Source organism: Nyctibius grandis, chromosome 1 (genome assembly GCF_013368605.1).
Source record: "Nyctibius grandis isolate bNycGra1 chromosome 1, bNycGra1.pri, whole genome shotgun sequence".
Taxonomy (NCBI): Eukaryota; Metazoa; Chordata; class Aves; order Nyctibiiformes; family Nyctibiidae; genus Nyctibius; species Nyctibius grandis.
In genome coordinates this window covers 68,490,335-68,516,636 of record NC_090658.1, presented here as the reverse complement: position 1 = coordinate 68,516,636, position 26,302 = coordinate 68,490,335, and the positions used below count along the sequence as shown (strand labels likewise).

At 39.8% G+C, this 26,302-nt stretch overlaps 2 protein-coding genes across 5 annotated transcripts in view; one reads left to right on the top strand and one right to left on the bottom strand.

Annotated features, from left to right (window-relative positions):
- L3MBTL3 (L3MBTL histone methyl-lysine binding protein 3) overlaps nucleotides 1-15,485 on the top strand; it is an 87,863-nt gene extending 72,378 nt beyond the window's left edge. For 3 of the 4 annotated variants that reach the window (XM_068425264.1, XM_068425273.1, XM_068425252.1), the window contains 5 exons: nucleotides 988-1,152; nucleotides 5,184-5,275; nucleotides 10,833-10,996; nucleotides 12,039-12,101; nucleotides 14,517-15,485. In XM_068425264.1, coding sequence (XP_068281365.1) covers nucleotides 988-1,152; nucleotides 5,184-5,275; nucleotides 10,833-10,996; nucleotides 12,039-12,101; nucleotides 14,517-14,660 — 628 coding nt within the window. In that variant the 3' untranslated portion in view covers nucleotides 14,661-15,485. Of the gene's footprint in view, nucleotides 1-987; nucleotides 1,153-5,183; nucleotides 5,276-10,832; nucleotides 10,997-12,038; nucleotides 12,102-14,516 lie in introns of those variants that run through there. The other variant, XM_068425283.1, reaches the window with a different exon arrangement.
- A 2,911-nt stretch (nucleotides 15,486-18,396) lies between these two features.
- Nucleotides 18,397-26,302, bottom strand: part of SAMD3 (sterile alpha motif domain containing 3) — a 42,447-nt gene continuing 34,541 nt past the window's right edge. The window contains exons 9-12 of the mRNA XM_068412706.1: nucleotides 21,248-21,451; nucleotides 20,684-20,855; nucleotides 18,924-19,006; nucleotides 18,397-18,681 (exon numbers count right to left, since the gene is read on the bottom strand). Coding sequence (XP_068268807.1) covers nucleotides 18,397-18,681; nucleotides 18,924-19,006; nucleotides 20,684-20,855; nucleotides 21,248-21,451 — 744 coding nt within the window. The remainder of the gene's footprint in view (nucleotides 18,682-18,923; nucleotides 19,007-20,683; nucleotides 20,856-21,247; nucleotides 21,452-26,302) is intronic.

Genomic DNA, 26,302 nt, shown 5'->3' with positions numbered 1-26,302 from the left:
ATTATCGTGGGAGTGGGGAATCAAATTACTGGGAGTGAGTTTTGTAAGAACGATGCTAAAGTCTGTAGCTGAAGCTTCTAGCAGGAGCACTGGGAAAAAGCAAAGGGGTGTGATACCAAAATGATGATTTTCAGATGATTATTTTCTATCAGAAATTGTGGACACTGACTCCTGTGCTTTTTTTGGGCTGTAGGGATACATAGAGAATTTAAGAAGGAAAGGAAAAGAAGAGAGGCTTTCCATTCTTTTCAAGGGCTACATTAATGTAAATGTGAAAATGTGAATGTTTGTAGTGAAGATTTCCAGTTCCCACTGTGATGCCCACGTGTTTTCAAGAGATGGTATTTTAAATGACAGTCTCAGAGACAGTTTCAGCTTCATGCTTTAAAAACCAAAATACTCGCTTGTCAAAGGGCACTGTCTGGTTCGGTTGTTCTTCTAAGTGTAGGGTTGTAGAAAACTGAAGTGACTTAATTATCCTCTGACAGGTAGCCCGAGTACTGTCCCAGTGAAGCCAGTAACAGTTTGAGCAGTGGCGGGGACTGTGTCAAGTGCTATTTTTTTCATTGTTCCAGTTGAGAGGCTGCATAACATTTTTAAAGGGTCCTGGCTGCATAAGGTTATATTGTGAAAGGGAAAGAAGGGATAGGAGGAAAATGATGCTTCAAAGTTTTCTTGTGTTACAAATACTTGAAGTGGATAGCTTATTATCAAAAATAACATTAGGCAAATTCTGTTCCTGTTGAATTGCCTAAATGTTCTACCTTTGATTTTGTTGAGAAGAGAGTTCTGTATTGTGATTTCTGAAAATCCCAGGTACACAATTTTGTTGGTGTCAAGTAAGGAACTTCTGTGTATTTCTTAAAACAAACAAAACCCATGTATTTCTTCAGTTACACTAATGACTCTTTACCCATAGAGAAAATAATTTGAACAACAACTCAGCTGCCTTCAGTTTTAAACATTTTGTTAATTTTTTTTAAACAGTGACAGAAAATGCCCCAGCCCTGGTCACATGGGTATGCAATCTTCAGCTCACAATCGATCATCTGAAAAAACTGTACCAGAAACAACTAAGCAGGAAGGTGTAGAAAGTAAATCTCCATGCAAGAAGCCCCTGTTATGTGATGTGAAAGAAAAGAAGGCACCTGGGTAACTATCCGTTCCTTTCAAAATATGGGTTGTTTGGAGATGGTCAGTTTAAAATGCAACTTACCAGGCAATGTGGTACAGTGATTTGTCTGTGGAACTTTTGGAAGCAGTGGGGAAGGAGATGTAAGTTCTTCAGCTGTCATTATATTAGAAACAGGGGGGAGGGAGTGTCACAATGTATTTAAGAATTAAGAAATGCTTATCAGAGAGGAGAAGAAAAATACTACAAGACCGAGAAATTACTGGAAGCTGAGATCCTTCTTCTCTACCTCTGTGTACAGATGTTATTGTGTAAGTACAAATATTATCTTTATGAAGATCTAAAATAACCAATACGTGTGCTATCTGTTCACTGCATTGAGACATTTTCATTCAGAGAATAACAGCCTTGTGCCAACTGGCTGCCCGGGGCTTGGATGGGTGGACTCTTAAATGGGTTAAAAACTGGCTGGATGGCCGAGCCCAGAGAGTGGTGGTGAATGGGGCAAAGTCCAACTGGCGGCCGGTCACTAGTGGTGTTCCCCAGGGCTCAGTTATGGGGCCGGTGCTGTTCAATATCTTTATAGATGATCTAGACGTAGGGATTGAGTGCACCCTCAGCAGATTTGCAGATGACACCAAGCTGGGTGGGAGTGTTGATCTACTGGAGGGTAGGAAGGCCCTACAGAGGGATTTGGACAGGTTAGATAGATGGGCCCAGACCAACGGCATGAGGTTCAACAAGAACAAGTGCCGGGTCTTACACTTTGGCCACAACAACCCCATGCAGCACTACAGGCTGGGGGAAGAGTGGTTAGAAAGTGGCCCAGTGGAAAGAGACCTGGGGGTGCTGATCGACAGCCGGCTAAACATGAGCCAGAGTGTGCCCAGGTGGCCAAGAAGGCCAATGGCATCCTGGCCTCTATTAGGAATAGTGTAGCCAGCCAGTCTAGGGAAGTGATCGTCCCTCTGTACTTGGCACTGGTGAGGCCGCACCTTGAGTACTGTGTCCAGTTCTGGGCCCCCCACTTCAAGAAAGATGTTGAGGTGTTGGAGCGAGTCCAGAGGAGGGCGACCAAGCTGGTGAAGGGTCTGGAGGGTCTGACCTATGAGGAACGGCTGAGGGAGCTGGGGGTGTTTAGCCTGGAGAAGAGGAGGCTCAGAGGTGACCTTATTGCAGTCTACAACTACCTGAAGGGAGGTTGTAGTGAAGTGGGAGTCGGCCTCTTCTCCCAGGCAACTAGCGATAGGACAAGAGGACACAGCCTCAAGCTTCGCCAGGGGAGGTTCAGGTTGGACATTAGGAAGAATTTCTTTACAGAAAGGGTTATTAGGCATTGGAATGGGCTGCCCAGGGAGGTGGTGGAGTCAGCATCTCTGGATGTGTTTAAGAAAAGACTGGACATGGCACTTAGTGCCATGGTCTAGTTGACAGGGTGGTGTCAGGGCAACAGTTGGACTCGATGATCCCTGAGGTCTCTTCCAACCTGATTGATTCTGTGATTCTGTGAACTTTGAACTACCCAGAGGATTTGCAGTTTGTATTTGAACTGTTTGAATACACTGAGGACTATATGCATTTTGTCATCTAGCTTTCCACATTCTTTATGTATCCAGCAGTCAGAGACGTCTTTTAGTTGAATAAACTTCCTTTGAAAAAGGCATGAGAAATAGTGTTCACAACATCAGGTATATATGAACTGTCTAGAGTTATAAAATATTGAGCATCTGGTTATTGCATTACCCAGTGGATCTTTTTAGATGTGTATTCAAAGTACACATGGATAGTTGTATAGTTGTGTACTCTTTAGCTGCTGAGCTCATAGTGTGGATTTAATTATATTTGACTTCAATACAGTTGTGTATACCTTCATATTCCAGCTAATCTTTTCTTTCATAGAAGTCCTTGATTGAGGACCCAACCATATAAGAAGCCAACCATGAGATTTATTTTGTTGCGTTAAATCTAAGCGGTACCCAGCTAATTTCCAGTTCCACTTATTCCTTTTCTTTCTTTCTTTTTTTTTTTTTTTTAACTAGTAAGAGGTATCTGTGCATACAAACAATTACAGTAGAAAATTTTGGTTTGCAAAAAATATTTGTGTAAAAACTGCAGTCTGTCCCTCTGGAATGTTCCTGAGATTAAAAATCAAGATAAAAATTACATGCTTACAGCATATTCAGTTTGAATTTGACAGTGTCTTTTAAAGAATTTCACTGTAATAGAATTTCACTCTGGAAATACTTACAGTTAAGGAAAGTGAACACTCAGGCTTGGGAATCAAATGGTACTACCTTTTAAAAGAAAATGCGGTTTATCTTCCAGCTCCTTCCCCAAAACCTTCAATTCATGCTACTGTCTTGCATTTAACTAGTGAGATAAAATTTCTGGATGTATGTTGCTATGAAAATTGTCCTCAAGAAAATATGAAGATACATGTTTCCTCACAGGTTTTGATGATCTCTGTTCCTTACAGTACTGTTGAATTACAGTAATCATTTACTTTGGATTTGGAATTAATTACACTACTTGTAGCATCTTACTTTAGAAGTTTTCTGTGTTTGTGGAGCTTAGGAAAATAATTTTGAAGTAAATAAATGCAGGTGATATTTCTGAGGAAGATATTGTGGAGCAGTCCTTTGTGGCACAGGAAGGCATGCCTGCTTTGTGCATTCCCCTGGCATTGCTTGTCATACCATTATTATTTGTGTCCTACCATACTACAAAGGCTGAATTTTCCAATTTGTTGTGTTCATTTTGCACCATTAATAGTGTGTTAAATATATTTCTGTTGATGTCGGTGAACTTGCAGCTCCTAGCTGATTTATTCCCAAATGCTTACTTGTATTTAATAGTATAAATAGTATTTAATATATAATTTGTATTTAATAATGTAAATGTTAACAATGGAATTAAACAAGTTATTTCTTCTGTGGATTTATGTTTTGAGGTTAGCTAATCTTAATGTCTAACAAGGTGTTAGCTCTAGTTTGGCTTTTTATCTGTGTTTGGGACATTTGTAAAGGAGTTCTTGTTGGCTGCTTCTCTGGTAGATAGTAAGGCATGAATTCATGTAGTGGGCTTTCTTGTAGTCTTGACTTTAAGATCATTCTGTCTGGTGCCTATTTTTAGAAAATTCGTTATGTTCATTATGTGCTTAGTATCTCTAAGAGCTCTGCATCTGTGATGATTTAGTAAGAGTGGGCCAAAGTGTTGTCAAGTTCTTAAAAGCAGAACAAAATAAATACATAACGTCAGCAAGTTCATATACTCTTCATTTCTGTAAGAAAGCAGGCTGGAAATACGTTCTGAAGGCAGAGTTTGAAAACGAACTTCCCAGGGGCTGACTTTAAGATGCAAATACACCCACCCCACTTTGAGAAGTTCTCTTTATTTCCACCTCTCTTGCCCCATTTTTCTCAATGGGGGGAAGGTATTCCCTCTTCGTAAATGTTTGGGCTGGCAAAGCTGAGGGAGCAGGCAAAGAGCAGGTCTCTTAGCTGGATAAGAAGTAATGCAAAAACAGTAACAAAAGAATACAGATATTTTCAGTGGGATCATTAACAGCTGCACAACAGTGTGTCAGTATACTACAGGAGTTGCGGTGGGGTGGAGATGAAGGCTGGGTAGAGAAATAGGAGTAGATGTTGTTTCAGACAGCTCCTGAAAATGGCCTGGATAACCAGTAAGGCTTTGTAAGAGATGCAGATATATATTGTTCTTCACTCTTCCCATCTTCTGCCGTGGACACATCCACTGCCTTCATTTGTATGTTTTCCAGTTTCAGTTATGAAATTGAAGTGTGTTGATATGATTTACATACTCTTAGTTTACACTACTCTTGAGCCTTCATTGCAAAATTCCTGTCAGTAGTCATGCCATCTGTGTAAGTGAGAAATTAGATCCTCTCTTTTTTTTTTTATTTTATGATGAGACAATGTCCTTTGTGTGGGAATCCTGGTGTGTTAATAGCATTGTTAGCAAGAGATGTCATCATGCTTAGTGATTTTTATGATGTCTTAATAAAAAATTAACATCTTATTTTCCTCAGTGGAGTACTACAAACAAAGGACTCCATGAAGAACAAAGAGTGTGAAGAAGAGGAGACAGAAAATAGGTTGCTCATTGCAAATGAAATTAAAGGTAAATTGGCAGTACTTAATTTGTTTCATATTATATTTCTGCAGGACTAATGAAGTGTGATATTTCTTGAAATTCTTCATGAGATTGCATTGCAGCTTACTTTCCACATTCACTATTTGTGTCCAAAAATTTCTTGACAGCAGCACTTTTAACACTGTGTTTCTTTATCTTGTAATCATCAAATGCTTTGCCAAGAACTTTATCACAGTTGTAAAGAGGAGTACAAAATGAATACTGGTATCAGAAGTTTCATTTCAAGACTATTTTTCCACTGACTTTTAAAAATGGGTAAACCAGTCTGAGTTGTAAAGGTGTAACGTTTACTTATTGCATCAAAAGTGTATTGAAAGACAATTAAAGCATTTACACATTACAGTCATAATGGAAAGTTAAGATGACTTGCCTGGCCCAACCACAGTCTGTTGTATAGTCGGATACTTTCCAGCAGCCCATATGCACAATGGGCCCTTTCTTTTTTGTGAGTGTTGCAGAGGGATGGTTAAAATTTTTACTTCACTGAAAAACTGGAGACAGTCCAGTGGAGAGATACCAAGATGATTAGGTGGTTGAAGGACTTGACATAATGAAGACATATGAAGAAAAGTTGAAGAAATATGGGAAGGGAAGGCTTGGAGGAATCTAGTCACAGTCATCCAGTAACTAAAAGGTAGTTATAGACAAGATGGGGCTACCCTCTCCTCCAGGATGCACAGTGGTGGGGAAAAAAGGGAATGGACACAAGTTCTTTCAGAGAGATTCTGTCTGAATATAAGGAAGAAACTTCTCACCATGCAAACAATTGGAATAGGCTGCCCAGAAAAAGAGGTCGAATCTCTCTTGCTGGAAATATTTAGGACTTGGCTTGACAGGGCCCTGGATAACTTAGTCTAATGCCCTGCTCTTAACGGAAGGTTGGATCATATGGTTTCTAAAGGTCCCTTCTAACATGGACTTTTCTTTGGTTCACTGATTCTGTGTGGTTACGCATACTGCTGTGTCAAAACTCTTGCCTGTTCACTGATCCAGTTGGGACAGATTGATGTAGCTGTTCATTATTCATTTTTATCTTCATTGTTTAGAAAGAGTACGGCACAAATTCAGATCGTCACAGTCTTACATTTGATAATTATTTTGAGTGTGTGAAACTTAGTAAGTCAGGCTATTTAGTTATTGGACTGAGTCAGTGCATTGTTTCAGTGCAACTTTTGCTGCAGTAATTTTATTAACTCATGCAAGTTCAATGAGAAGCTGAATGGAACAGGCTGCCCAGGGAGATTGTGGAGTCTCCTTCTCTGGAGATATTCAGAACCTGCCTGGACATGACCCCGTGCAACCTGCTCTAGGTGAACCTGCTTTAGCAGGGGGTTAGACTAGATGATCTCCAGAGGACCCTTTCAAACTCAACCATTCTGTGATTCTGTCTTAATTTCAGAATTTAATTCCTTAAATTTTTAGATTTTTTTCTTCAGTACTTTGTTGTGCGACACAAAATTTGTAAGGCTTTCATCAGAGATCTTGAGACTTGAGTAACTGTGGTTCTTCAAGGGCTACTTTTCTTACCTTTTAAGTGAGCTCTTAATCATTTGAAAAGGATTTTGAAAAGGAAATTCTTCTAGACTAGTAGAGCATTGCATAAAGATAAAATTAAGGTGATGTTTTATTTTTAAGTATTAACCTCTGATACATTTGGTTTTATCTTAAAACATCATTTGTCTGCCAGTGCTTTTCAGATGTATCTAAGAGGCGCTCTGAAGAGTGTGTGAAGTGTGAAAGATTTCATCTATTACAAGAGCTGTGCAAAAGATGTAAAAAAAATCCAGGTTGTTACGGTGTTTTGAAACATGATGTAGTTCAGAATTCTGGGGGAAATGAAGCATTAAAAGAAGAATCTCTCTAAAGAAGATGAAGAAAGAAAGGTTTTGGTCATTTGAAGTATTTTGTTTCAGCACAATGGAAACATACTGTTTTGCCGTTGACTCTGCATTATCTAACACAGTGCAAAAAATTTAAAATTGAATAGTTCAGAACATTTTAAATTGTCTGCAGTTCTTTTATTCTAGAAAACTGGCCTGATTTTCTGAAGCTTTTTGAGTTTGGCAGAATAGACTATTTGCATAAAGTTTCACCAACAAGCTCTGCTTACTACTTAGCATGCATTTCCTTGTAGAGTCTTGCATAATTAGATTTATAAAACTAGAACACTTTTTTACATTATTGTTTAACAAAGTTATCCTTTTTACCTCCTTTTTATACACGTAATTTTGTGCCATTATTTGTTTAAATGTGCGATAATACTTAGTCTTCAGGATGGAAATGGATCATTGAGTTCTTGCTGTCGTAGTCACAGAAAGCTCAAGCTGACAAATAATTGCAGTTGTGCAGACTTTTGTGAACTGTGACCACTGGTAGCTGTGCTTGTTGTCCTATTTTTTCTGCATGTCACTTACATTATTATTCTTCAACCTACTTTTGCCATACTCACTTGACGAGTTCTCTACTGATACTTTATAAAACATGTACTGCTATCTTCCCTTTTTTTGAGAAGGATTATTTGGAGCTAAAGAACTCCACTGAAATCTTGGCCCTTTCATACTAGCTTTTTTTACAGATGCAAATCCTGTGCTTAAAAACATGATACATGCTAGGAGCTAGAACGTACAGGAGGGAATGAACAGTGTTAATGGTCTCTCCTTAATGCCAGAAAGTGTTTGCCGTTTAGCTTCTTTGAAACGTTAGGTTATATTTTGTTGGACAGTATCTCACTAAGAAGATAAGAGATGAATTAAGGAAGGTACGGTTCAGGAGGAAGGATAACAAGGCGGCATTAAGTATGAAGAAGAATGTAGAGGCAGGTGGGCTGCTGCTGAAGCAGACTGTCAGCAGAGAAGAACAGTGGTCAGAGTTAAAAGTGTGAACTTACTGCATCTGACTCTGCGATCTCATGTGGAGCTGGCAAGCAGATTTTATTTCTTCACTTATGTGGTTCAAGGAGCTCTTCCTGGCTCTGTGATGAAACTGGCTAACCCATGGTGCACCTCAAGCTACTGTTCTCCTAAATGTCCAATTGAGGCATAAATTGTAGTACATCACATATTTTCTTTGGCCGACAAACACAGATTGCCTCTCTATGGGAAGCAGGGCTTGCAGAGTGAGGAATACCAGAGCATGAGGGTAGGGAGAACTTCTAGATGTCTGGTATTACAGACATAGATTGTAGCCAAAGTACTGTGCTTTGCACTGTCTTTTGCAAGAAGTTACCCACCCTAAACCTAAGTTTCCTTTTGTCAGGGATGTGGTTATACCTGCTGCAGGGTTGGGGACTTTTTTTTCTTTTCTTCCATCTGGTTGGGTAAATTGGCACTTTACACGTTCGTTTTATGCTGTTCATCTTACCTGTGAGGCAGATACGACACAGGGTGAGAAGCAGAGGCATTTTTGCCCACATCCTCAAAGGCATTAGGCACTGAATTTCTTTCCATGTCAGTAAATAGAGCTCTTGAATGTGAATAGATGGAGTGCAAGGTTTACCATTATGAAGTGTCACGTTAGTGACCTTGTTTTCTGCTAGCCTCATTCATAACCAGCTGACCTGTGTTTGCTTGAAGTTTTCAAAAAAACCACACCATGAACAGATGCCCAGCATAGATTTTTCATCTGGAACTGTTAGGATTTGACACAGCTATAACTATTGAAAATAAAGACATATGGGATAGATAGGTAACCTTAGCTGTCATTGCTGCTACTCACTATGCGTGTACCTGTATGCTTTTATGTATACATATGTTTAAACATGTGCCAAAATGGAGTGCAATGTGTGCTTTGGAGTGTTTGGAATTTTCTTCACACAGTATTGTCATCTGCTATTTATGTTACAGTATCAATGCATTACATGTTTTGCAAATGGAAAACAAAAGAAATAGCAAAATAGTTATATTTTCAACTCTTCAGAGACCTTTTATAGAAAGAAAAAATCAGGGGATGAGGAGGAGATTCAAGGGAACAATGAGAAAGATACTATTCGGTAAAATAGGCTTCACTTTTAGCATGCTTGCTGCCTTACAAGACTCTTTCCTTTCTCGCTGAGATTTTTAGTGGTAGTAGAAGCTATAAGGAACATTTGAAGAACAATAGTGAAGTGTAAACAGACATTTAGGGAACTCACTTCCAAGAGTAAGAGTATGATGTTAGGAAAAAAGTAAGGAGTCTGTTTAAAAATTTAATCAGTGGGCTGACAGTACTGACTAAATGGCTTAAGAGTCAACTTCTGAGTAATCGACATTGATATAAAATCAGGATAAGTCTTAAAAGTAACAAAAATTTAAGCTGGAGGAGCAGAACAACACAAGCAAATGTAATCACATCCTATATTGGCTGCATTATGTATTCTAGACCAGTCCCACTGTGCTGGTAAAAATCTATAATAGGAGTTTGTGTCCTAGTTGTTGGGCACAAATGTGTGAAAACTAGAACAGTAAGGATAGGAAGAACTGTGAATAATAGCAGCTTCCCAAAAATGGAAATAGAATGGAGCTGTAATAGAAGTGAGCAATCCAAACAAAAATAGCATAGGGATTTGTGAGTGATTGCAGGAAACCATGTTAGTAAGGAATATTAGGCACAGGTTCTTTGTTGGCTGTTTCATTCAGAAATGAATTCCAGAGGTTTTCCACAATTGGGAAGTATTCAGGCCTGCGTTCATAACAGGCATGTTGCTTTTGTATTTGCAACGGATCTAAATGAACATAGATGTCTTACACAGTTTGACATCATTCGAGGCCTGCCTCTTCGCTCTTTCCTCCTACACACATCTGCAACTGCTGCTGCTCTCCAGACAGCAGCAGCAACAGCAGCATGTGGCTGAAGCCACCCTCCCATCAGTACATTACCTTTGAGGCCAGTGGCATGGGAGCTCCTTGATTCCATTATGGATAAGTGAGATAAAAAGGGAAATGACCTTGCAAAAAAACCCTATAGCAGCATGGAGGAGTTAAATGTTATTTTGCAAATAAAATATTCAGTTAAAGTGGGAGCAGGGAATTTGCAGACATTTGTGTTTTTTCCTAAGAAGAACTGAAAAACATTTTGTGGTGGATGAGCCATAAATGTTGTGTGGGCTGGAACTGTACAACTGATTCACTTGGAATTTTGCAGCAGTGCAGTGCTGCTTTTGATGATGTTATAACAGCTTAACCCTGGAATTAAGTTAGTTCTTGTACTACTGTACAACTATTAAATGTGGGTGTGATTTATTGTATCAAAATATTTAAAATTATTTGACCTATGGTGTGGTACGCCAACAGTTGTGTTGGCATAGAATTGGATTGTGTTGGAAGAGACTTTTTCAGTGTAAGAGTAGTTATGTTTATATAGAGCCAATATAATCAGTCATACTAGTGGAAGAACAGTCATGGTTCTCCTCTGATTCGGGCGTAAGCAAAGCTACAGCTTGTGTAGGAAGGCCCATATATATCAATAGAAATGAACGTGCTTTTACTGTGACTGATTTTGTCACTGACTAAGGGGTTTAATGCTTGTTTGTTGCTTCCTGTTGTTAAAGATGTTGAAGAACCCAACACGCAGAGGCTTCTTTCTCAACCAGTTATTGTGTCTTCCAAGTTGCAAATCCCTGGCCTACCCTTACGCTGGGAACAGCAGAGCAAGCTCCTTCCAAGTGTAGCTGGGATCCCAGCCAGTAAAGTTTCTAAGTGGAGTACAGATGAGGTGGGTTTCCCCTGTATCTTCTGTCTCACTACCACTATCCTTGAAGTCTTGATTGATTCAGAGCTTTAAATTAACCCCATAAATTAACAATAACGCATTAGTACTCAGAGGATTAGACACAGCCAGACTTAATGTTACAGATGGCCAAAATGCCTGTTCAGCTGCCATCCAGCCCTAGAAACAGGAAGTATTAATTCATATCTGTATAGATAGGTATAGATATAGATAAATATTTATGTATACATACATACTGGGGTTAAAAAGAGAAAGAAAAGTGCCAGATGTATGGCCCAGCAGATCAGGTGCTCAAGGTCTACACTAATAACATCTAGCACACACACAAACATTTTGGAGGAATGATTTAGGGGTCAGCATGGACCAAGGAACTATTCCTGGTGCATAGTTTGGGTGTGGCACACTGTTTTGGAGGATCAGAATATAGTGCAGAGAGGAACGGTGTGGTATGGTCAGGCCATGACACCTGATTTCAAGATTAGAGCCCTGTCACTGTTCAAGTATGTAACAACGCTTGGACAGACAGGGTCTAGTCCCTGCTTTACTTTCAGAAGCACCTGTGGCTAAGACAGTTTTCTGAAGCTAGGACAATTGTATCTCCTCTAATCAGAGAAAAAAAGAAGCATGAACTTTGGAAAAAGATTTGCTGATCTCTGTGCTGTCAAGAATAAAGAAGAGGAAGGCAGCAACCATTTTGGTTTGTGAGAAGTGATTCACCAAGAGAAGATTCATGGTTCTGCATCTGCATGGATAGAACAACCTGAGTAAATTTGAGGGAGTAGCCGTATCCCACTCTTAAATGTTCTGTGGACAAGAGGGGCACGTGCTCTTTCAGTTTGCAGATTTTGTGAATCCTGTCCTTAAACACCCAGCTGCATGGCTCCACACACAGAAGAAGGTGGAACACCTAATGTGAGGCTGTAATATCGACAGTGAAAAAACTTTGCTTTAATGATTGTCAACCTTTAAGACTATTTTGAGAAAACACCGGTCTTACTAAATCTTTTGTTGTATACTTTGGTGGCAGGTCTCTGAATTTATACGGAGTTTACCAGGATGTGAAGAGCATGGCAAGGTGTTTAAAGATGAGGTGGGTGAATTTTGTTTCAGAAAGAGAGTACAAAGCTTGGTGGAAAAATTAATTTTATGTCATCATGAAAAATACGTATAAAGTAGTAGGATGAACTGTGTGTTTAAAGTCATATGCAAATGTATGGAAGATTAGGTTGGTTTGCGGGGTGGGAAGGAAGTAAAGAAGATAAAACTAGCTAAGTGCCAGCCGGGTCCCTCATGCTTCTCTAGCTTTGTTACTGCAACTGGAAATACTTAGAACTAGTGGCAGAAGAAGAGGAACTTCGTGATTTACTGCAGTTCTCTCTTAATCTGGTTTGAGGAAACTTACGTATCTTATTTTAGTTCTGCAGGATGTTAATAAGTAAAATAGAGCAGTGGTTCAAGATAACCATCTCTCAAAACTCTTTGCATCTTGTCTGATCACACTTAGCTCTTGATGCTCTTCCTCCTGATGTAGCCAGTTTACAAGTGAATGGGAAGTAGAAGATATGAAGGCTTCTGACAAGGTTCAAAGGAGTGTGTACTCACTTTATGAGCATGCCAGGCATGCATTTCTGGTATCCAAGAAGATTGTTGTGTCAAAGTTGTCATTAGGAAGTGATAGGGCTTTTAGGTACAATAGGCCTTTATAAGCTAGGCTGGCTTATTCCTTCCCACTCAGAGGTTTGTTACTCCTGTTAATGGTTAGTTTCAAGAAGGTTGTTTGATCACAAATTGCTAGAGTGAATAGTTCAGGTGTTTATCCCAGCCAGACCACCTGAACGGGCAGAGTCTGATACTGTAATATGCCAAGTCAGCCAGCCTTTCAAGTGAAGAATAATTGTGGTACTTAGACTTGAGAAAGCACCTCCTGAACAAAATGCATACAAATGGCCCTGCTAATCTCCTGCAACAGAAGTTTTCAGGCTGTGCAGTAGATTGCAATGACTATTGCAGTTACATATCAAAGGACTGACAGGCTGCATCTCTGCGCATTTTGCACTTGCTTGGATGTTAAGCATTTTACAGTTGCAGCAGGTATGCAGGCTTAGATCATCCCTTATGTCACTTAGGCTGTCTCACCAATGAATTTAAGATCAATAAAAGCTGGCGTATTGCTGATGAAGTCAGCAGGTGGGAAGTGCCACAGAGATGGATGAATCCTAAACACTTTCATTCTCAGAAGTGTAAGGAAATACTTCCCCTCTTTAGGATTCAGCCTTTCAGGCTTTGTCTGTGAGTAGTGAATTAAACCTCTCCCAGTGAGGCCGACTGGCATGGACTGGCTGGCATCAGTAGGTCTTTCAGTAGGTAGAAGGTGCTCTTTCAGACTTCTGCTGTGGAAATGAACCCTCATCCTGCTTATCTTAAGATGCTGCAAAAAGCTGGGCACCCCCATGTTGGCACACTTCTGGTTCTGAGCCCACCCAGTCTGGCTTTGTGCACGAAATGAGTAGAATGTATTTGTGGTAACTGCGTGATGCTGTTCTCACTGCAGCGTTCCTCGACTTGCCGTGCTGGGGTGTACCTTGCAGTCTTCCTTTGCAGCATGTCTGATTCAGAAAGCTTGTCTTCTACTCCTACAGAAACTTAATTACACTGGTTTTATCTCAAATTAGTATCTTTAAGCCTAAGCAGTGCTACTGATTTAACCACAGTTGGCTTTTAGGCCTAGCTATCCTGCTTATGTTACACTGAAAACTTACTACAGATACCTAAATGACCTGAAGTCTACACAAGAAGAGTTTGCCCTGTTGAAGCCCTTGGAAGTGAGGGCCTTGCCTTGTGGCTCTTCATGTTCGGATTTAGCACTCCTGCTGACAGAACAATTTGCTTACAGGAGAGTATTCTCTTGTAACGTTTATTAAAATAGCAACACTACAAAGCTGGCAGAAAAAATAGTGTTGAAAAGTTGTGTTTGTGTCAAAGAGGCAGTTTTATGTAGCCTGGCCTCTGTTTACGTTTGGGACCAAGTTCATTTTAATCTGCTGTTTAATGAACAGAAAGGGGTGGCCTGAAGGGATTCCAGTTCTGTAGTTGGGAGTGAAATCCAGAAGCTTTCTTACAGAGGCTTACATAAAAGGAGTAGCTAAGATGTTAAAAAGCGTTACTGTGCTGCAGTACAGTTGAATTCTGCTTCATTTACACATTTTACTTTTCAGTAGCTTTTAATTTATACTGTCAGTATGAAAATAAGAACTGGTTAGCTAAAAACTAGCTAGACAGTTGTTTTCAAGCAGAAAGAAGATCACCATTGTGTTCTTTTGGACTAGCTGATCTGTCTAAAAGATTGAAATCAAAGCTATCCTGAAAGCATTTAAAAGTGTTTGTGTTCAGCCATTCCTTTACGCTGTCTGAAATTGCTGAGAATTTTCTTTTCATGTTTTCTGAAACATCTATACTGCTGCACTGTCAGACCTATTAATAGCTTTGTGTGTTTTTTCTTTTAAAGCAAATTGATGGAGAAGCATTTCTGCTAATGACCCAGTCAGACATAGTCAAAATAATGAGCATTAAACTGGGACCAGCCCTAAAAATCTTTAATTCCATTCTGATGTTCAAAGCTGCAGAGAAAAACTCACACAATGAACTTTGAAGATAATGGAAAATGTGTACGAGCCAGCTTTCTCCACTGGAGCTCATGTTTTATTCAAAGCACAAAGACTCCCTAGAACTGTTGAGTAAGGACTCTCAGAAAGGAAGAAACCTACGTTCAGCGCTGGTGGACTATTTATATTCTTCTAGAGCCAGTATGCATCTGAATCCTTCTGGGAAGTGTTCAAGATTTTGAGAAGGTACTGTGTTAACAACCAAATCAGCTAGTCTTATTTACCAACCTAATGGCGCTAATTCTCCATGGATGGTTAGGATCCCTAACTTTTTCTGTACATCAAGAAAACCTTAATTAATTATTTATGCTGTATTATATAAGGGAACATTAATATTTTCTAAGAATTCTTGAATTCTACTTCACGTACCCATTGTACTTTTCGGAAGCTTTCACCTCATACTATCAAAAACCGATTAGCCAAAAATTAGGCTACAGATAGCCAGATGAGACTGTTATGGCTAATACGTATTTGTGCCATAGTTTAAAAATGAAACACTTAATGTTACATACGTGACACTTTATGCTACAGCATATAACTTTACAGATTATAAAACTGTTTGCTTGTAACAAAACAAAACAAACCTTGTTGGTTGAAATTATAATGCTCTTTTGATAACTGAATGTTTTTACTTTTGCACGATTACAAAAATGTTATGTGAGTTTTTCCACCAGCATCTTTAATGTATTTTACCAAAAGATCAGTATAGAGAAGGCTGCAACTGAAAAATAAAGTTTGACTTCGTAGAAGACGTTTCGTTTATGCTGCACAATAGAGTCCCAGCCTTTTTCATGGGAGCCTGCTACAGTCCTTCAGCACGTGAAGGAAAATACATGTATTTTGAGGTAAGGATATTAGCAAAAAAGAAAATGTATTCATTCATGTCTGCACGTGCCAGTCTCCAGCATAGTTACCACAACAGTGGAGAAAAACAGTGTGCTAAAGCAAGGACTGCTATTCTGGCTTCATATTCAACATAGGTTGTTTTCCCAGTGGTGGGAGAATTATTTCACCCACCACTTCCTAGTTGGAAAGTCTGATTTATAATTGAGTAAGGCATAGGGGGAAAGACAAAGCACAGAGGAAAAGGATACTTAAATGCATATGGTGCATCGGCACATCCTAGGTATAAAATGCATGCATTTCACTGGGTCATTGGCAGGCTGCAGATGCCACCAGCAGATACTTAGGTGATGCAACCTTCTTTTCTTGGAGGATTATTATAACAATTTGTCAGGGAAAGTCATTGCACTTGGTATACATATGTAAGATGTAAACCGGATGCACTTTAAATAGGAGAAAGCCTAGCTACCTGTATACTGAGGACTGTTCCAGAATGTTACTTTTGCAAGAAGAGAGAGAAGAGTTGGATCAAGATTTTTGGCAGCCCTCTTCTTAGTGCTGCGGTGGGCAGTTGCTCAGCCTTTATAGCTGAGAACAAACAGAGCATTTCCGTTGCACAGAGCTGGGAGAATTTTACATCTTCCCCCAGATTTTGCTAGGCTGTTCTTTGGCTGGAGTTCCTTAAGATTTCAAGAACTCTCTGTGCCCCTTCCAGGTCATGTGGGTGACTGGTACCTGCCATAATATGAGGTGAAACAGGGTCAGTACGAAGTAAGTTGCATTGCTCTGTTCATTTCCTTCCATAGCATTGCATAAATAATATTTTTACATTTTGTTCAATATTTGTACATTCAAATTGCACTCTTACTGTACTACAATACAAATAAAACCTGAACTGGAGCAGTCTGTTACATTTGTGTGTGCCCAGGATTCTCAGATGAACCCAGCTATTCCTGAGGGTGGTGTGGAGTAATTCCTCACCGTAGCTCAATGTGGCCGTAAGTTTAAAAGAGCAGCTTGACTACTGCTGTACACTTACTCCTAAGTGTACACTGTAGTACACTTACTCCTAAGGCTCACAGGCCACTTGCTGTCACAATCAGAATCCCATTTATGGACCTGGATTTTGTTACTGGCAGCAGCTGGAGTTGCCCATGCAGATCAGCAAAATGCCAAATTCTTCTGTTTTCTTTCTTTCTGTCCTTTCATGTAGTTTTATTTTCCCTTACCCTCTGTGTCTCTCTCATGTGCCAGCTATGTAGCCTGCTATGAGAATCAATGAAGAGATTTGCTGCTCAACAGAGATTACCTGGGGATGTTAGCAACTCCCTGAATTTTTATATACCTACTTACAAAGTATAGTGGTTTAAGAAATGGGTTTGAGTTAATACTGTTTACAGGATGTAGAATAAACCTCACTTCTCATTCATACAGCTATCACAACAGTGAGGACATGCATAATCCTTACTTTTGTATCCCAGGTGATGAGGTGGCAGGGTGTAGCCACCTCTGTTACAAAAACTACACCCAGCAAATTCACTCGGGAACTAAAAACACCTAGGAGACCTACTGAATCTTTAAAACAGCAGTTGGCATCATTTCGTATGTTGTGTTGAAGGTAGCCCAGCCATCACACAAGTAAAGGTTGTCCCCTGATTTCCACGCGAGCAACATGAAAAATCCTAAGACTTTAGTAAGAGAGTCTGGCCATTAAATGCAGCGGTCTCCCACTGTAATCACTCCATTGGAGTCACCCCTGCACAGCCAGGCTTCAACAAAACTTCTGTGACCTTCCAAGCTGTGTGTTTGAGTGTTTGAAGAATCGTGGTGACCACAAACACTGCTTTGCCTACATAGACATTTTTTAAAACTGGTGGGAGATTGATCTCTTTAGTAGAATGCAGTGTTTTAATAAAAAGCATTTTAATTTCTAGTTAATGCAGTGGGCCAGGTTTGCTGGCTGCTCACACTGTCCATCAGTAGGCGCTTGTCTGAAGTCGTGCACTGTCAGGCAGTAACCCCTGGGATTTCGAGACATGCAGGAGTTAAGAGGAGCGTGTTAGGGAGAAGAGGAGGCTGGAGAAGAAGAGAGGAGGGGGCCTCTCTCTGTGTGGGCAGATAGGAAAGTCACCATGTGGAGAAGGCCGATTTGTTCTGAGGAACAAATTCAGAAAGAAAACGAGGCATTCTCTCCCTGGCACCAAAGCTGTGGTTACAAACGCACATGGCAGCATCCCAGATAAGTCATTCTTGCTACTTGGAGAGCTCATCTCAGAATCTCTGTTTAGCAAATTCAGGATTAATGTTTTAGAAAAGAAAAAGAAAATGATGTCTCATGCATGGAGAAAATAGTGAAAACTCATCATCCTGCAAATTATAAATCAGGCCCACCATTTTAAAACACAAAAATTATTACAGTAGGCTTTCAGTGATCATCACATAATGAAATGACGGTAACAGGTAGATCTTTAATTTCTGCTACTTCAAAACATTAATTGTATTAGCATCTGAAGCAGCGAAGTGCTCACATTAACTCACAAGTGTGGCTTTTTAATTCTGACAGTCAAAAGACTATCCAAAGTTTTAAAATGCTCCATATGGAAAAACAATACATGACACATGCAGTAATCTAGAAAATTTTATTATCTCTAATGCTTCTAGACTGCTCTAGAATTTCCATTTAAAATAATGAAAATGCTTGGGGTTTAAATTTTAAAAAAAGTAGCTAGTACAATAAAAAATGTGCATTATTAAACATAACGGAGTTATAAATATACATACACTTTTAGCAGAAAAAAATGGCTCTGATTTATCTTCACAACAAAGGGATTTATTTTCATAAAATGTCAAACGCTCCCAAGAGGAGTGCTGCGTACACCATCAGATACTGGGATACTCGAGTACCTCCATCTCTCTCTTTATCTGGGCGGAGAGGGATGCTGGGCTTCTTACCTCAAAGACCAGGGATTCCAGGAAGTTCAGCGTCCTGTGGATTCTCTTTGGGCATGGGATATCAAACACATGAAATGCAGCCACCAGTGCAGCCAGGGCCATGGTGCAGTCATCGAGCTGGGCTAGCTCTTCTCTTTCCACGAACAGCGCGAACTCGCATGAATTCACATTGAAGGGATTTTTTACTTCTAACACTGGTGTCGCCACCTTCACCTAAATTAAAAAAAAAGGATATGTCAAATGATGTCACAGCGTCGCTTTGGTGAACAGGTCAGAGAAGTAAGTAAGCATAGTAACACTGCTTTGAATTTAGCTAGTATTTCTATAAATATTTGCCTTCAGCCCAAAAGGCAGGCTAATGTCATCCTTTTTCAGGAACTAAGCTGAGCCACCAAAAGGCCCAGGCAGCTCATAGGAGGAAGAGAGACCAAGACTGCTGGTGCTCTGTCTCCTACCTCCTCGTTCACTGCAGCAAACAGACTGGAATCATCTCCAAAGACATCTGGCAGGAGTAAACATGCAGCAGTCATTTTCATATCTGTCAAAGGCAAGGATTTCTACTAAATTACAAATGAAAATGTTCTGGCACTGCAGTATCATCCTGGAAAAAGCAGATTGCAGCCTATGAAATAGATAACAGTTCAGCAGTGGAACTGTTGTTCAGTCCATTTTGAAAAATAGTTTGTACCACAGTGAAGGTTTAGGTGCCTCAGCTGGCAGTGGGCAGTAGTATTCAAATCATTAATGATAATCTGCTACTCAATATTACGATTAAATTTCTCTCACAATAAATAAGTAGGCCTTTGGGTTGCTTCTAGTGGAGTCTGCAAGCTGAGTCACCCACCCACCCCCAAACTCCTCTCTCCCCAGAAAATCGTATGTCTCTGGGGAGCTCTGTTGCCAGAGGACTCCACTTTGAAGGCTGCAGCACAAGCTGGTGCTGCAGGACCTCCTGGGATGTGGTACCTGCTACCCCTGTGGTTCACCTATTGATGACTAACATCTTTTTTGCAGGTCAGGCTTCTGTGGCCGTGTGTTTTACTGAAACTGTCTTGTCAGGTGTTTAGTATCTCAGTGCCAGGTCAAGTTGTTTGTAAGAAAAAACAGGAAAGTAAAGGCCTTGGGACTTTACTAAGGTAGGAGTTAAAATCTTTGTGGACATCCTGTATAAGAAAAGAGGAAATTACTTACAATGTCCATAGCTTTCTAATGCCAAAGGTATGAGTAGAAAAGCCCATAAAGGCTTTCTGGATTAGGCTGTTCATTGATGCTTTTTAATCTATCATGAGCTATTGAGTACTCATGTTTTTAAGCTTAAAGGAAGAAAACCTCAACATTTTAGCCTGCTCTGCTTACTTCTTTGAGAAATGACCCGGTAATCAAAGGAGTGAAACTGCTATAGGAAACGTGTTCATACTGTGTCGCCTTTGATTTGACATCCTGGCATTACGCCTGTTTGATAGCAATGACAGTCAAAAGAGCACTTCTCTCGGAGCTAAGCTCAGGCATAGGGATCTACCGCTGCAGTTTGGGAAAAATAAAGGTTATGAGTAACTCCTTCAGTGGTTTGTCCCTGCAGAACCGCACTCCCAGACTTTTCAGGCTGAAAGAAGTAGAGTGGCCACAGGTGCTTGCTCCCTTGCAGCCAGCGAGCCAAACACGTACCTGGACCTCTTTGCGTGACTGTGGTACCTGCTCGCCAGAGGTACCAGGTTGTGCACTTATTCCTGCAATGTGTCTTTGCAGAGACAAGGGACTGGAAACACAGATAGTGGTAACTGCTTCGTTATTTCGCTGGGATGAAGACTTCAACCGTAGAAGCAGTACCTTTCTTTCTAAAGGAAATTGCCTCTCTTTATGGGACTATTTCTCTTTCTAAATGAGAAAATGCGTTTTCTGCATTATTTTTTGAGAATAAGCACTCTTTTACATATCTAGAAATACATAATTCTGCTCATCTTCTAAGGCAGTTACTAACTTCATCAAGCCTGTAATCTTTTATTCAGTAGGAAAAAAAAATTTCAATACCTGACTGACTTAATTTTCCTAGTAATTTATTAGCTTTTATTCTTAATGCTTCCCCATCACTATATTTTTCAAGCAACTGTGACATTTTAAAATGTTTTTGCAGTAAAATTAGAGCTAGTTTAGTTACATAAGAACAATTAGCTACAACAAAACTCTGGTATTCAGAGCACAGAAGATTTGTACTGACATTTCAGAATGTCTTCTTCTGTGTGCCGCTTCAGATTTTCTTGCAGCATAATGTTAATTGGATTATTCCTCACCACATACAAAGATAATATGTTTTCTGAATAAATCTCCAAAATCTCAACTGTTTTCTTATAAATGTCCATGTGTGTGAGAAGCTGGAACTCCCTAAAAAGCTAAAAGAAAAAGAAAAATTTGGTATTATTGCAATCTTCAAAACCAAAACTGAAAACAACGTGAGGTGCATGCTTTGAAGACAGGATAAGACTAGCTCAGTAAAATCAGATTATAAACTGGTAAGGGTGGTTTAATTTCTTTTCAAGGCAGAGAAGAAATACATCAAGTAACACCAAAATACTTCAAATAACCCACTGGTGTTGTGTGTGGCATGTTTAACACAGGCCTGGTGTATCTTTTGAAGTGGGGTTAGCAGGAAAAATACAAGTTAGATTAAAGAGAATAGTATTGATGGTTACTTCACTGGGAACATCCAGCAAAATACATGCCTACGGTTGTATCACATCTACAACATAGTATTCAATGTCATTATTAAAAATAGCTCTATTACCTGATAAGGGCATCTTAAGAAAGGAAAAAGTCTAAGAATGTCTTTTAAAGGTGCTTTATCACTGATCATCTTCCTCCGTATTTCTATTGTCACATTCATGCTGTTATCCACTTCTTTCCAGTTCCTCTGAGTTTTCATATATTCTTGCTTAAGCCACTTAATGTGTGCATCCATGGCACTGCCTTCAAGATGAACAGGTGCTTCCTGTCAAGAAATGAAGGACAGAATTGTAACAAATCAGCTGTCCTTTTTGATATCTAATGTGGTTTGTGTGATTTCAGTGTAGTCAAAGTGTAGTCAAGCTCAGCAGAAAGTACCCGTAGTGTGGTTTGCGTACCAGCTCTGTGAACTCACACTCGTAGTCTAATAGATACTAAGATCTGTTTTCATATAATACTATAGCTATCAGCCAAGTCTCCCAAGCTCAAATTACATATTTGAGGATATTCATGAAATTCCTGTGCCTGTGTCTGGTTTGCCTAATTGTGGTTAATTGGTAATTAGTAGGCAGTTCTAATGATGACTCAGTGTTTAGCAATCTTAGCTCTATTGCCAAGAGAAATAGTGTTTTCTTCTTACACATACACGTCCTAAAAGCAGGACAACTAGCTTTCACGTTTATGCTACGGAAATATTTACCCCCAAGGAGACCAGCTGAACTAAGAAAAGTCAACGGAAAGCATTATTTGAGTAGTTTGACTGTTAGTGTTTTCAAAAAGTTATTTTGTACTTGAAGATATAATTAACGATCTTCCTCAAAATTATTATTATTATTTTCTTTGCTGTAATTCCAAAACCAGTAATTACTAAGAGGAGGAGTGACTATCCAAAGCAGTACCTCTGTGGCAGTAGCCTGGGCCTGTTAGTTTCTATCAGAGGATGCAGGGAATGTGTCCACTGAAATAAGCTGAGATGACATCCTGATGCATTATTAGTACAATTACCGCTCTGAGGCTGCATTTACAGTGGCTTTTCCTGTAAGTATTGTCACCGATGCTGCTGTCAGCTATGTCAGTGGTGGCCTGTGGGTCAACGCCAGAGGGAGTTGAGACACTTCATTCTGTTTCCCAGAACATTTAAGACATAGAGCCGCGAAACATACAACATACAAAACTGCTTCGCAGTGCTCTGTGTGCAGTTAAACTTCCCAGTGTAATTAACATACTTTTTTAAATTGCACATGTGGTATTCCAAGAACGGTTGCACAAGGCACACAGTTAAAGAACTGTCTCCCTCCAAGTATATATCCATGGATTTCAATGGCCATTGGGATCACAGAAGAAAATCAGCCCTGCATGCAGGACAGTTACCTACCATGACCCCCGCAGGTACTCCCCTGGCCCTTGCTAGGATGCTGTATCAGCACAGTCTGCACTCTTTCTAATAGACGATTTTAGTCTTAATTGCATTACAGCATCAATGTTTGTTTGTGACCAGCTTGAGTAGTCATTCCTGTCCTCTTCCTTACTGGACAGGAACAGAGGTCATGGGTCAGATGATTTAGTCCAATACCCTCCTCTGCCTGGCTGTGAGGGGTGCTGGAAGAAGTATGAAGTAAGGATGACTGTGTAGTGGTACTTCCTCTGAGTCCTGTCAAGACTCCGCTGAGCTGGGGTTATGTCTTTATATTTAATAGCCTTCAGTAGATTTTTTTTTCCATACTTCTCCCAGTCACTTTTCCATTTCTTATAAAATTGTACCTTCCACAACATGCTGTGTTAATTTCAGCCGTTTAACTATGCACTGTCAGAAGAAATGCTGCCTTTTGTTTTTTCTCTTGCTGCTTCTGCCTCCTAATTATCGTACTGCATTCAATACCTATTCACCATCTCCTTGCCACTGTAGTTTTTTAGATATGTCACATTCTGTCCTCAGCCACCTCTTTTCCAGCCAAGACTGTCCTAAGCTATTTAATCATCCCACATATAAAAACTGGTCCATACTTTCAATTATCCTTGTTACTGTCTTTTCATATTTTCTAATTTCACTACAGCCTTTATGAAATGGGCACAGTAAAACTTCAAATACTAGTTGGGATGCTGAGACACCACAGGTGCAATCCCTTTTGTTTCTTTCTTAAATAATTCTGAGCATTCAATATACTTTTCTGGACTGCTGCTTAGCATTGTGCAAAATTTTCTTTCGCATAATATAAAAATATCATTTGTGAATGGTAATAATAAGCTCAGCGCCCATCACTGTAAATGTTGTTAGGACTGGTTTTTCTCCTTATGCCTTATTTTACATCTGTCACTATTGAATTTTATCTGCTGTTTTTTTGCCCTATCACTCAGCAGCACGGGGTTCTTCTGCAATTCTTCAGCCTTTGTCTTTAGTACCCATAGTAGCATCACCAAATGTGGTCAGCCAACTATTCTTTTTCCACATCATTTAGAAATATATTGAACTGCATAAACTAAGCATTAATAATCTTTTCCACTGTAAAACCCAACTATTTCTGGCTAGCCTTCTTTGTTCTTCTGTTTATCCATGCAAGGACCTTCCTGCTTATCTCCTCAGAAAATATCCTCTAAGAGCCTTTGAAAGGCATGTGGTGAAATCTCTTCTGAAGTTAAAATGTATCAGCTGGATTTCCCGTGTCCTCGGGGTTGTTGACGACTTCAAAGAACTAATGAATTTATGAAGAATGAATTCTGTTTAAAGAAACTTCATTGATTCCTTCCCAATGTGTTCATCTCTTGGGTCTGCATTACAGTTCTTGCCAATTTGGCCAGTAAAGACAGCAGGTTTGTTGGTCACTATGTTCCCTAGCACTCTCCTGAGACTCTAGAAACTGGCATCAAATTAGCTACCTCCAATTTTCTAGTATCATGTTTCATGACAGAAATTGCACATCACAATTAGAAAATTACCTATTTTACCCTTGGACACATCTGAAAAACTTGCACAAATGTCATCTGGTCCTGGGAATGTGTTACTGCTCACTTTAGTGTAGTATTCTGTAACCTCTTCACTGACACAGTGTTCTGAGACACATGCCCTGACGTTACCTATGAAGAATGGTCCCAGTAACATGATTGCCTGAACTTCTCATCTGAGAAGCCTTGCAAAGTCTGTCTGTTTTTTCTGTAATGGCTTTATATTCTGCCTCCTGTCCCTTAGCAGTGTCGGGCTTCCTGCTTCTCATCCATTTGAGAAAGCTTTTATAAGCAGTGCAGGAAAGGCAGAAAACCACAAAACCAATTCTGTGTAAATCTTCAGTGGATCGCTCACAGTCATCAGAGTCCTGTTTTGCTGCTAGCATGTCATCTCTGCCAGCTCCCTACATCAGTGTTTGGTGTTTTCTGGTATCTAATTTATATTGGTTACTGACTGTGAATACCATTTTCGTATTCACACATCCCCAAGTGAGCCGTTCAGCTGTTCCTTAACCTGCTAACTTGCACTAAGTTGGATGGACTGTCTCTTGCTTCAGCATGACCACTGCACAAAAACAAGCGTTGGTTCATTCTTGTCAGCCTCAAGATGCTAGTGCTTTCTCACACATGCACACACACAAACTTGGACTGTTGTTTGGGTTTTTTAATTACATTTATGTTTTTTACTCTTAGCAAGAGCTAGTTTGAAGTCTCTGACCTCAAACAGCTCTGTTACTACTGGCTTCTCCTGTGGGTCTGCTTCCAAGCCTCCTGCCCATAGACCAGGAGCTTCTTCAGCCACCTGATGTGGAGCACAGCGGCTCATTTCCGGAGGAGCTGTCACCTTCAGTGCCTCATTTGCAGAGGCAGGAAAGCAAAACAAACTCAGCCTAGTGTGCTGTAACCACAGACAGACTGATGGGGTTGCTTAGAAACAAACACTGAGGAGAACAAGTTGTGACCTTTACTCCAGCTTATCTCTATCCCCCTTGTCAAGGCAAACACCGCTCGAGTTGACGGACATTCCGTGTAGTCAGCTCTGTCCTTGAGAGCTAGTTTAGCTAATGACATTATTAATTAGCTAAATGAGACCATTTGACGTTTTTGTAAGCATCAATGGCAAGCTACCAATAGAAATATGGCAGTGGTATAAGGAGGAATTGCTGTCATACTTATCTATTAGGAAAAAAAATGGGATGGAAGGCCAAACTTCATTATGTAAATCATCCATTATGCATGAGTAACACAAGCAAAAGTCAGTGTTAGAATTGGTTTTCTTGCAGTGTTCAGCTTGCTTAGAGCAATCACTATCTGTAAGCTTTTCACCTTTTCAAGCTGCACTTCTAGGCTGAAGAAAGGTATTGGTAGTTCTGAACTTTAAGCTCTTTAACATAGCTTGTTTAAACTAGTAGTCTATGTAATGGATGTACATACCCAGCCATAAAACACATCTTAAAACTTCAGTCAAATAACAGAGCTCCAGAAATGTACCAAGTCTGTGGTAGCACCATTTGGATACCAATTAACAACAGGTTTTTTACTGGCCTTAGTGGCCACTGCTGTTTCAGAGTTTGCTTCTCATTTATTAAAGTGCAGTGGAAACATAACAAAGTACAGTATCTTGAGGATGGGCAATGGTAAGACTGATGTAAAACAATTGGACTGTTGTAAAACTATGCTGCTTGCAATGAAAGAGCAAGCGAATACTGAGTTCTAGACCAAAGTTGCTATTATTTTGAGGACTTCTTGTCTATATACAGTGGCTTTAATACAGTGGCAAGTCTGTGCCTTTTCTATGTCATCACTTCATTTTGTCTCCAGACAGTTTCATTCCTACTAGGGAATACAAACAATATACTGTAATATAAAGTGCTACGTAAATATCTATTAGCTGATAAAAATGGGAGGATAGATTTAGTGCATCATTGCATATTTCTAATTCCAACTGATTTAATGCAAGTGGTGCATGTTTATCAGTCAAGAACAGAACAGAGCGATGGGACCTCACTGGTACGTTCAGTCGAATGGCAGTGACTGTCTTTAGCAGAACCAGTGTGGAATTAATTAGAGAATAGTAAGTTTAGGTGTTTGTGGATGAGTAGCTCTTTTCAGTCAACCTAGCTGAAAATCTAAAGGGCAAAAGCATTGTTTTATGTTGTTCATTATTTCTAAGCAT